Here is a 13,187-nt window from a genome sequence, read left to right as displayed (position 1 = left end):
GTTGACATTTGATGAAGGTGTGAATATTTAGTGAGAAAAAAAATCTATCAAACAGAAAAAATGTATTTTCATATAACAATGATTTATCACATATAATTTGTTTGTTTCGTTTTGGGTTTACCACTGTTTTTCAGTTATGTAGCAGCCATTCTCGCATACCAGAGGTCTACCGTGGTTCCCTGGATGATTTCGTCTCGGGATTTTGACGAACCTCTAATGGATGAGAATGTGTAGCAGCAGACATTCTCCGCAAGTAACTGCCAACTTCTCCACATGAATCAGAGGTGGAGGACCAATGATTTCAGACACAATGTAATGTTTATCAAATTGTCACAGAAAATAAACATCTCACCCAAGAATTAAACTCACGACCCCACGATCATTATCTGCACTCTCCCATTTGAGCTAAGCGGGCGGGCTTTCTCATATGTAGATCAAGCTTGCACTAATAAGTTGTATTACTGAAGTCTGTTCAAAATATATCACCTAATCGTCCATTTAATGTATTTTCACAAAGTTCCTTCTAAGTTACACATCGTTACTTGTAAAGCTATATCTCTGATGGGCGGTATAAAACAAGGGAGTGATATATAAGGAGTCTATCTATACATATTTATCAAGGATATATTACCTCCCTTGGCATCCACTTCGAAGGGCATTTCATTAGAAGTTCTAAGAACTATGAGACTGTTAACTGAAACATTGCGTAACCATATACTTTGATAATATCACAGTTTCTACTGATATTTACATACTGCCTTAACTTTGGAAATATTGTTTATATGATGTTTTGACCCAGTTATATAGACTTATGGCAGGAGGTAATTATCACAAGAAACTGGAACTATCCAACACCTTGTTCTAAATACATTTTAGATTAATTTGAATAATTACCATTCTACTCCTCTCTCATACATAACATAATTTGAGTCAAAAACTTTCAAGTATATGAGGATTATTGTTGTTGCAGAAAATATATTCAGGGGCTCATGTTGTCTCAAAACATATTTACTGGCTTCACTTCTGTCACATGATGAAATTCTAATTGGCACTCAAGTGGTCACCATTCAACATCATTGCAATGTATCTCGGTCACACTCAAAACACGGTCACATTCAAAACACGGTCACTCCCTTTGAATGACAAACTAATTAATCATTGTTACCAAGGAGACCGTCATGTATTCAGTTCCTTTAATTAGTATACTGCTACTTACTGTGCAGTATTTGTATGAGATTATGTTTATTCTTCAAACTTTTGTTGATCAACAAAATACAGCAGTTTTGCCATAATTATATATACTTCTACTTTTAATACCAATACCAAGTTATACTTTCTCCCAAAAAAGTCTTCCTCCTAAACAATACTAGAAGGTGATACATGATATTGGTATCCAAGTACAGGGACCCTCTACCCTAAATCAAATTATTTGAATTTTTCAACATTCTTTTAGTGAATATAAAGATTATGTATATTACAGCAAAATTTGATAAGAAAAACTTGAAGAAATGTCTATGTTGTTTGCAAACCATGCCATTTGACATCACTAAATTTTCATGAATTTCAAGCAAACGCTGTAAAGCAAAGTATTGAAGTCTTCAGTTGAAAACTGGATTAAAATGTATATATTTACTTCTGAAACAGATTTCTTCCAAGCGTCAACTGACATAATTTATGGCTGTGTGTAATTTAAATTACACATAATTGCTGACAAAGTTCCATGTTGTAGGTGTGGTTAATATGAGCAAGTGATAATTGTGTATCCAATGAATCCTGCAAAAAATGACTTATAATGGAGGATATAGTAGAAGTGATGCATAATAAATGATAATTTTATGGGTGTGGCTTACACAAACAAACAAATAAATATGCAAAGTGATAATTACTGCATGGTGTGTGGCTTCTGACTATCTGTAGCCAATAATAATATTGGCAGTGCTTAAGGTCTGGTGAAAAAAATTAAATTGTTGTGGGTGTGGCAATGAAGAAAGTTTATAAATGAAAATAATTATCATATTGTGGGCAAATAGCTAAGACTGGTGATAAATGATCATGTTTTTAGTGTGGCTTACCCAGTAATGACACATACATTCTGACAACTTAAGAAATATAAAGAGGAAAATATAATCTTCAGTACATTAACATAAAAACAGTATTAAGTATCTTTAGCTGCATAATACCAAACTTCAACTCTGCATACTGTACTAACCTGAACACCAGAATGTAAATCTTTTTATCAAAGCCTTTCTGGCACCAACAGATAATTGTCTCTCCCATGCCTAACACCATTTTTGCGCATAACATGTGGTTAAATGCAGCAAATATTCGATTTCAGTACTGTCTTGTTTTGGGAAACATTTGTGCTAAGCAACACTAAAATCTCTCGATGGACGGAGTTACACTCTGAAAATTTTGCAACAAAGTGATGGACTAGACACAAAATAGACACTATTAAAATATGATCTCAACAGTGACCATGATCTTTGCTGTACAAGCTTGTCTTGCATCTGACTCATAATTTTGTTGTAAGGAATATTGTTCCAAGTAGAATTTAAAATCCCTTGATGAAAGGCAGTGAGATGAAACTGGCCCAAGTAAACTTTGACCTCTAGATATGACCTTGACATTGAAGTTTGTAGGATTGGGTTATGTAAGCAACATGTTGTCTCACTATTGGGAACATTTGTGCAGCTCCTTATACTGGGGAATTCTGCACATAGCTTGATGTAAGAGTATTGGGCTGAACACAAAACTCAACCTGTTAAATAACCTCAAAGTGTGACCTTGACCTTTAAACTAAATGTCTGGGTCTAATATGAGACACATGACCTCATTATGAGGACCATTTATGTGAGTAACACTAAAAATCCCTAAGTTGTGGAGCTGACAAAACATTTTGTTACAAAGTGCATAAATATCTTTATGCTATGTCCTTCAAATAGCTACAAATTCAGTACATGGAAGCAAACTTTTGGTTTTCTGTTTTTTCATAAAAGAAAACTAAATTTCAGCAAACCGATGTCCAAAGGTAAAAAACAGGTTTCACTGTCCTTTACTACTTAAAAACATTAAAAAGAGAGTATTTATTAATAACAATGACAATAGGCCTCACCAAATAAAGAAGTTGTTCAATGGATTTAACACTCCCATTTTTTCAGAAACACAAAATTTTGTTGTTTTTTTTGTTTGACTGTTTTGCTTGCATAAGCACCACTGAAAAAAAAGCTAGTTAAAATGTTGGGGTTTTGATACTTTTTTTTCAAATGTAATAGTTTACAAATGATCACAGACACAATTATTGTCTTAAAATATATGAATGTATTATGCAGTTTGCATATAGTTACTTCCTCTTACACAGTTTATATAATTTTCCAGGAATGCTTGCTGCAATGAGTCACAATTACCAAAAAATTGGCATAATTGGATTGATATTGTTGAAATACAGATCAATAAACTTACAAATTAATTTGATAAATTAATCTACATTATACTGGTAAAAGGAAGTACATTCTGATGCATGTCATTTATCTGTTTTGTTATTTTTTTCTGTTCAAATTACTGGCATCTGGTACATGAAAATGGGTGGGGAAAGGAATAATATGCAAGTTGTCTTCTGATTAACAGTTACTGGATCTCCGAAATTTCAATTCCTGCTTAAAATGTACTATCATAACTTGGACCTTGTTTCAAAAAGAGTAAATCTCTAAAAAATGCAAACATATAAAATGCAGGATTTTTGTTTCATAGCAATGTAATTTTTCAGTTAAATTTCTACAATAACCACTCGTCATAATGGTTTAAAGTTTTTTTATGTAATGTTGCATATTCCATATTTCATACTAACAGTTTCAACTACATAGTTACATTATTTGATTTTATGTGTACTAATATTGTAATAACAATAATTTTTAAAGTTTTTCTTTAGTTTAACAAGAGCCAAAAAAAAAAAGAAAAAAATCTTCACTCTTCCCTTGCTCCCATTTTCCTCAAAATCAAAAACAAATCTTTCAATTTATTTTTCCCTTGCTACTTCATTCTTTTTGTTTTGAAAAAAATCTGATGAACAACTTTTCAACTTGGTGTTGCCTAAAACTGTATATTGAGTAATGCTATCTCATGTAATAAATATGCACCAAGACCCACGGCTACTAAATGCTAGTGCCACCACATAATTGTGGTGATAATGAAAAGAGCTATCGACATTTCCATGGTGCAGCTATCTACTTGTAAAACACGTGAGTAAAAATTATATTTTAACTTATATTTTTATTGATACTTTTTTCAAAAGTCAGAGAATGTAGTTCCGTGTAACAACACTTTTACTAGAGGTTGGCTGTGATTTCATTAAAATAATATGCAAATTGTGGTGTCAGGAGCTTTTCTCCCGAATCTGACAGTGGCACAATTTCATATCGGCCAGTATTCGAACACCATTCCGATGAACGGACACACTGTAGAAATGATAAATAACTTTATACGCACACACCATGAATAATAGAATCTCGGGTTAGAAGAAATATACCAGGATTTTTAAAAGTGGTGGCGATATAACTCTAGTGATGGCGCTATACAGTAGTGGTGGCGCTGTTACGGCATTCAATAATACGAACTGCTGACGCATCCAGAACAAAACAAACCCCGACATTCTATAACTGATAATTTTCCTGCAACGAATTATGTTATTAAAGAAAGAAAAAACACGATTATAGTTTATTTACCTTTATAAAACATTCTCTATCCAAGAATAAAAAAGAACAAAATACTCACAGACCCTTGGGACTCTTGTAGTCAAAGTAAATATTTTCCTTTGTTTAAAATGTTAATGTAGAATTATTTCTAATCTTTAAATATTCTACTTAAATACAAACGTAAGTGTACTTTAAATTCAGGTCATGAAAATAGTAGCAATACTTTTATTTCAAACAAAGATTTGTGTCCAGGAAATAATCTGAAGATAGCGTAGAATTTATTTGTTATATTAAGATTCTGAAAGTTACTTCCCTTGGTTTTTATATGTCGTTTGCATGTCATTGTAAACAAAAGACCTTACTTTCACAATTCTTTCTGAAAAGTGAGTACAGTACATTTTCATTTCCAATCGATTAAATATGATGAATCAATAGAGCTTATATAGATGTACAATCTGAATCCATATACATGTAGATTATTTTGCGATCATGTAGAGGTTACTACATGTATTTTGTTGAGTAACGTAATTTGGGTGTAGTGTGGGATAGGTTGATAACATCGATTATTGTAAAAATTTCCGTGGCTTGCAGTCAGACATTTTCATATATTAAAATTGAATATATCAGCCACTAATCATAAACAACAGCGCCATCACTTCTGTATAGCGCCACCACTTGAATGATAGCGCCACCACTTTCAAAAATAGTCGTGTTTTAATTTCTTACTGCATTTTTCGTAATTCTTTGGTGTATGGGAATACGTGTAATTCATTTCTACACCATTTGCATGTGCAGGTGTGTTCTTACAGTGTGTCTTATCATCGGAATGGTGTTCGAATACTGGCCGATATGAAAATATGCCACTGTCAAATTCGGGAGAAAAGCTCATGGCATCACAATTTGCATAGTATTTTAATGAAATTACAGCCAACCTCTAGTAAAAGTGTTGTTACACGGAACTACATTCTCCGATTTTCGAAAAAAGTTCTATCAATAAAAATATAAGATAAAATATAAATTTTACTCACGTGTTTACGAGTAGAAACGGGCGATAGCTGCACCACGGAAATGTCGATAGCTCTTTTCTTTATCACCACAATTTGGTGGTGGCCCTTGCGTATAGTAGCCGTGAGACCTACACACTAAGATGCCTAACAACTAAAAAGCACTATGCTTTTTCATGGAATATTTTGTGTAATTAAATCCCTGAAAATCAAAGTTTTAAAACACATTAATCAAAGCACTAGAAATTTACCTATATATGTATATACAAAAAATCAACGGCTGTATCAAAGAATATGAATATTTTTAAAACATATTTGATACAGCCCTATCCTAATTTAATTAGACTACGCCTAGCTAAAAAAAAAAATGAAGCCTTTCTACCAAGATTTACCTACCCTGCTAGCCAGAATCTCCTGTCAAAAGAAATTAGTGAGCTTAGACACAATATTTAGTGTTAAAACAGCATTCTGGTAACTTTGTAAAAGATACTCGGGCATCCCAAAGACATTTTCTGTTTATTTTTTCTTTCCCTAAATGTTGTATCTCGAAAATATAGCTTACTGTCAGACTGTTATGTAAACCTTTCAGTGACAATGGACCAACAGTTGTCATAAAGTTACACATTATAATTATCTATCTACCTTATCAAAACTGATGCATATTCAGCACCAAGGCCTCTGTGATCTTGACCTTGACCTTATGACCATATACACCACTGGGCCATCTACTGACCACAGGAAATCAGGAGATGTAGGCTAAACATTCTCCAGTAACTGACTGGAAACCATCTTCTAGTTCCTGACCTGTAACCTGCATACACTTGCATCAAATAGGGTTTGTCTACTGACTTCAGATCATTATCTAGATTTCTAGCTAGACTGCTTAATTGAGTCCAAGTTACCTTAGCTACCATTTTTAGTCTTCAGGTCATTGAGAACTTGACCTTTGACCTACTATGTCCCAAAAGAAACAGTGTTATTTACTGACTACAGGTAATCAGTAAAGAAGTTAGATGGTTGTAGAACAAAGTAAGCAAAAATCCCATTTTTGTTCAGAAGTTGTTGTGATGACCTTGTAAGGCCAAAAAAGTTGAGGTCACCTACTGACCACAAACAAGGCTTCTCTAGTTGCCAGATGGCCTACTTAAAAGACTGACAGACAACATGAGCAAAACAATGAACTCCCTTCTTTCTTGGCAGATTCTTCTTTGAAAGGAGGGTATGACATATGTTTACATGTTGGTGATATGACATTCATATAGTTACATCCCTGTTTTATAATCAAGAAAGAACATTTATGTAACATTTATCAAAGAAACAACTTTAAAACTAGTCTTATAGCTACAGAAAATGAAAAAAAATCAAGAACATGAATAAATACTAGTTTAATTAAAATAATGCAGCATTATCTGAACAAAATGGAATAAGCCCATGCAGCATATCTCCTAATCAACTAGGAAATCACTTGCCTCCCACTAGTTTGTGTTTGAAATCTTCCTTGAGGTGCAGAAATACTTCATGAGCTGGTACACTGGAGGTCAGTGTTTATATCTGGCTGCTTGCCCCTACTTGAAACTACCCTGAGAGGCATCAGCCTCAACTACCAAAAGTTTGAAAGTCGCTAAATGACCTAACATTGTGTCTGTGTGACTTGGTATCCATCAAACCAATAAAAGTACTGACTAATTGAAATGGCTACAAAAAAGCTAGCTGTGTTCATGGGGGGGGGGGGGGGGGGGGGGGGACAGGGGAGAGGGGGCAATGATTTTGACCAAAGTCTATGCTTTATTCAAAATAATTATTCTATTAAGTTGAAAAAGCAAAGTTTTGTAACATTCTGTCAAACATATCTTTTCAAGAAAATGTGACCTTAAAAAGGGAAAAAATATGTTGTCAGTATATGAGCCGTGCCATGAGAAAACCAACATAGTGGCTTTGCGACCAGCATGGATCCAGACCAGCCTGCGCATCCGCGCAGTCTGGTCAGGATCCATGCTGTTCGCTAACAGTTTCTCCAATTCCAATAGGCTTTAAAAGCAAACAGCATGGAGCCTGACCAGACTGTGCGGATGCGCAGGCTGGTCTGGATCCATGCTGGTCGCACACCCACTATGTTGGTTTTCTCATGGCGTGGCTCATATTCTTTTTATGAAGTCAATTCCTATTAACCTTTAAGCCTGCTGGTGGCGATTGGTTTTGCCTTTGCAACCGGTGCAGACAAAGATCAGCCTGCACATCCGTGTATGCACTGTTCGCCATTCAATCAGTATCTTTTTTGGTAAGCACCCCTTTTAACAGTTAATGGTACTGTCTTAAGTTGAAAGATGGACAAGTTCATTATAGAAATTTAGCAGTGTAAGGGTTAACTGAAATGCATAAGACATGACCTTGCATCAGAAAAAAGATCATTTTCATGATTCAGAATTATACAGTAAGCCAAAAGGAATACTTCATGCTCAACAAAACTTCTAGGTTCTGTGGCAACGCAAAGATTTTTTTGAACCAGCTCAATTAAACTGTTTATACATTAATGTATGAAAAGCATTTCATCCGAAATTATTTGTATTAGATATTATTTGTTTGGAATTACATAAAGATGCAGACAGAATTAAGTTCTTATTTTTCATGCATCTCTGTCGCCAAGAATGTCTGCATGTAACAGAATCCTGTGCAACATAAGGCAGACTTGCCTTAAATATGAGAGAATTAATGAACAAAGGTCTTCTAATATTTATTTTTTGTCTATTTAATATTCATAGGGTGTTATTATGTCTGTCTACTGACAAGATCTCAAAGACGTCACATGATTCTCTTATATCTATTCATGCAGGTTACTTCAAAGACATCACACAATATCTTATTTTCTTGTTTGTTGGGTTCTGAAGTTTTAGGTGTGTAGGAAACTATAGATTCCAGCTTTTGATGATCGAAGCAGACCCAGCTGGCCCTTCAGGCATTATTTGAGACATGGGCAGGTACCGGGGTAGAACAGACCTTCTGTACGCCAGCCAGCTAAGTATTCAACACCCCATGTCAGGTTTCAGACCTACAGGTGTGAAAAATCAACATTGTTAATAACTTGGTCAAAAAGGCTCCTATTACACAATGTTCTATATCTTGCTTGAGAAAATTCAATGTCTGTTATTCTGGTTGGCAAATGCTTTACAAATCATTCAACCTCTTAAAGGGTCATTTAAATGTCAGTTTAGATTTTTTAATCCATTTAGAAAATAATGTATATTAACCTGACTGTTCAGGCAGCATTTTTACAACATTGCACATGCATAAAGGAATGTCTGCAGCCATGAAGATATTTTAAGCCCTAAACTAACACATAATTGAGCCGCGCCATGGGAAAACCAACATAGTGGCTTTGCGACCAGCATGGATCCAGACCAGCCTGCGCATCTGCGCAGTCTGGTCAGGATCCATGCTGTTCGCTAACAGTTTCTCTAATAGCAATAGGCTTTGAAAGCGAACAGCATGGATCCTGACCAGACTGCGCGGATGCGCAGGCTGGTCTGGATCCATACTGGTCGCAAAGCCACTATGTTGGTTTTCTCATGGCGAGGCTCAATTACAATCAAATGTAATGTAATATGTTGCAAACTCTCAACAGCTGTATATAAAAGGTTATTTCTGTGTAATGGTTATCATTAATGAATTCCCATGATAATTTTTCTTTAGTTAATGCCATATTTACACCATATTACATTGCTCATAAACAATTATAATAGACATGAGATGTATGTGACAGTACAAAAATACATATAAAAACTAAAATATCCTTGCCAAGCACAAGATAGAGTATAAACATTTGAAACTTGAAAAATAAATAAAAACCAAGCCATGCAAGGTACGACATGCAAGGTATCTGGACAAATCCCAACCCTAAGCTCCTTTAAAAATTTTTAAGTTAATTATAGACACATAATCTCAACCCTTCATTTAAAAAAAAAACTGATGCCAAATTTTGTATAATTTCTTTAACTAACAGAAAAATACAATTAATTAATTCAATTCATTATCTTTGATAAAAAAAGAGAACATGTTGCTTGTCATTGGGCCAAGTCATTTCAACTTTGCAGGATATATCATTTCCCTGTTGATCTTGTGAGACTAGTAGGGCATCAAATAAAATATTTTCTTTAGTTTCTTTAGCCCTGTCATTCCAATTAAATTTTGGAATTAGTGGTTAATACCAGTATAGGTAGATTTTATGCATAAAAAGGAAGACCATGCAATCTTATTTTGAACAAGGCAGTCTGAAAGACAGCTAAATCCCCCGCCACTGCTATGGATAGTGAAAGGGTAAACCTTTGATTTTAGCTGTGACCTTGACCTTGAACTGACATGGCTGACTTATGAATTCTGCACAACGTCTTGATGAGGTGATCATTTGACCAAAGTTTCATGAAAATCCTTCAAGGGGTTTAGGAGATACAGAGGTGAAACCTTTGACCTTCAGTTGTGACCTTGACCTTGAGTTGACATGGCTGACTCATGAGTTCTTGATGAGGTGATCATTTGACCCAAGTTTGATTAAAATCATTCAAGGGGTTAAGGAGATACAGAGTGGACACCAAATGGAAGGCTCAAACCTTCGACCCTTAGTTGTGACCTTGACCTTGAGCTGGCATGGTTGACTCATAATTTCTGCATATTGTTCTGATGAGGTAATCATTTGACCCAAGTTTTATAAAATTCCTTCAAGGGGTTTAGGAGATATAGAGCGGACACGAAATGGAAGGCTCAAACCTTTGACCTTCAGTTGTGACCTTGACCTTGAGCCGGCATGACTGACTCATGGGTTCTGCACATCGTCTTGATGAGGTGATCATTTGACCCAAGTTTTATAAAATTCCTTCAAGAGGTTTAAGAGATATAGAGCGGACACAAAATGGAAGGCTCAAACATTTGACCTTGAGTTGTGACCTTGACTTTGAGCCGGCATGGCTGACTCGTGTGTTCTGCACATCCTCTTGATGAGGTGATCATTTGACCCAAGTTTTATAAAATTCCTTCCAGGGGTTTAGGAGATATAGAGCGGACACAAAATGACAGGCTCAAACCTTTGAGTTGTGACCTTGACCCGACAAGGCTGACTCATGGGTTCTGCACATCGTCTTGATGAGGTGATCATTTGACCCAAGTTTCATGAAAATCCTTCAAGAGGTTTAGGAGATATGGACGGGACACGATTTTGTTACGGACGGAAGGACAGAAAGACGGACGGAAAGACGGACGGACGGAGGAGACCATTCCTATAATCCCTCCGCCACGGCGGGGGATTAACAAAAGCCAAACTAGGAAATTATGAATTAAGAATTAAGATACTTCCCTTGTCGCACAGGTGACCAGCCAGCACCAACGCATTCATTTGCTCAAACCCTATCATAACATTTTTCTTATAACTCACATGACCTGCATCATCGTAACTCCCAAGTAGATCTATAATTACACTGAAGAGGGGCAGGGTTTGTCCTACACACCAAGCAAAGGGCGGAGTTTGTCTTACACACCAAGCAAGGGGCAAGGTTTGTCCTACATACCAAGCAAGGGGCAGGGTTTGTCCTTATACACACCAAGCAAAATTAATCCCTGCACATTTTGACTGGGATACCTTGCACTCCTAGAAATGACCAGATCATGTAACTAGGCAATCCCAAAATATATACACCATAATACAAATCATGTCAACAATATGCAACATATGAAACAGTGCTCAAGGATCAATTTATTTTTTGTCTTACTAAGAGTTAAAAATTTGTATGAAATCATTTTCATAGCTCTAGTAAGACTTCATAAATGTCTCCACTGGCACTCACACACACAGAGGGACAAAGCCTAGCTAAAATGGAGAAAGCAATAAGCCACACATAATTGTGAACCTACCCTGTTTGCCATTATATCCTGTTAAGAAAGAAAAAATCTAAATTTACTTTGAATAAACAGTTTCCTTGCAATATGTAGTATAAATGTGACAGTAGATAAATAAGATTTTAATAAACCTGTGTCTAGCTTAAGTTGTATGATTCCTGAAAAAAATGTTCATTTTTTTACACACTCATTACAGAAGATACATTGTACCAGCAGTAGGCGTTACACCTATAGGGCAGATGGGGTAGCTAAAAAAAGGATTTGCCTTTATACATAATTTTTGTTTGTACAATTATGTCTAGCAGGAATAATTATAATGCTTTCAGGATCAGAAAGTGCCAGACTTAATATTGCTACCGGTAATACTGAAGCCAGATAGATGACAGTAATGAAGAAATGATTATAATTACTATCATCAAGTCTGACACAGTCTTGCACTTTTTGTTGCAAAGGCTGACCGAATTCTACACATTTGACCAAAGTCTCACACAGAATTGTTAAAATATAAGCAGCAGACAGACTATTTCAGATTTCATCCATCTTAAATTTATTATTATTCATTGTAGTTGGACTATCACTGGCACATCCAGAGGAAGGTGGACCCAGCATTATGTCCCCAGGCATACACTATGCATCATGCTAAAATGAAGATATACACCACTTTACCTCATGTACAAAAGGACTTTTCATTTATCCCAAATCATAATGTAAGTAGTGACATTAACCTCTTACATAAAGGGACTTTTTGGATCATTGCAACTTAAAATATTGTTTGATGTTTGAAGACTACATGTACTTCTAGTAATATATATTTTCTTTGGGATATACTTCTATCTAAGATTCGTTAAAATGGTTATTTATGGAATCCTGTTCATGCCACTTTAATTCTCACCTTGCCAACACGCAACAATGTGATAATTATTATTGTCTCCTTGTCAAAAAATATAATATACATATGAGATTTAACAATCCTTGCGAGGTTTTTGAGTCGATAATTATTGTATTAATTTTCACATGTTTTTTTAAATTCTCACATTGGAAAATTAAGATGATAATTATTGCCCTAAAAACCTTGCAAGGATTGTTAAATCTTGCATGCATTTATGTTTTGCGACAAGGCGACTATGGGATAATTATTGCATTGTCGTGTGTTGACGAGGCGAGAATTTAATGTGGCACAAACAGGATTCCGTAGTCATGTTTATTTTAGTTTCAATATTTTGGATGAACCTGCCATTTAATGTTGGGCTGGTTGATGTTACTTAACCTCCCTTTTATTTGTTTATGTTGCAAAAAGCATGGCACCAAATGCCATTAAGATAATCTGTAAATCTAGTGTTAATATCATGTCAGTGTTCATTGTTTAGTACCATTACTTGATGAACTACGATCTGCCCCAGAACACTTATGTTGATTTGTTGTTCTAATTTAGCATTACATGACAAAGCATAATATATCATCATGATTCCTCCACATACCATCGCAGCATCCTGCAATAATGAAACTCAGCATTTATTAATGATAAATTGAGGTTAAATACTGGGGGAAAATCTTAATAAGGCATCATACTTCCATCAGAGAACAAGAGTGCCAGAATGTCACAATATACACCCTT

The 13,187-nt window shown here is 35.3% G+C and overlaps 1 protein-coding gene across 6 annotated transcripts in view; it reads right to left on the bottom strand.

Moving 5' to 3' along the window:
- Positions 1 to 13,187, bottom strand: part of LOC123565265 (sodium/potassium/calcium exchanger 2-like) — a 67,759-nt gene that overhangs the window by 34,222 nt on the left and 20,350 nt on the right. For 5 of the 6 annotated variants that reach the window (XM_053550165.1, XM_053550164.1, XM_053550167.1 and 2 more), the window contains exon 3: positions 11,588 to 11,605. The exons of the other annotated variant lie outside the window; for it this stretch is intronic. In XM_053550165.1, coding sequence (XP_053406140.1) covers positions 11,588 to 11,605 — 18 coding nt within the window. The remainder of the gene's footprint in view (positions 1 to 11,587; positions 11,606 to 13,187) is intronic. 6 annotated transcript variants of the gene reach the window in all.

Source organism: Mercenaria mercenaria, chromosome 8 (genome assembly GCF_021730395.1).
Source record: "Mercenaria mercenaria strain notata chromosome 8, MADL_Memer_1, whole genome shotgun sequence".
Lineage (NCBI taxonomy): Eukaryota > Metazoa > Mollusca > Bivalvia > Venerida > Veneridae > Mercenaria > Mercenaria mercenaria.
Note: the sequence above shows the minus strand (reverse complement) of the source record. Positions and strands in the feature narration are given on the sequence as shown.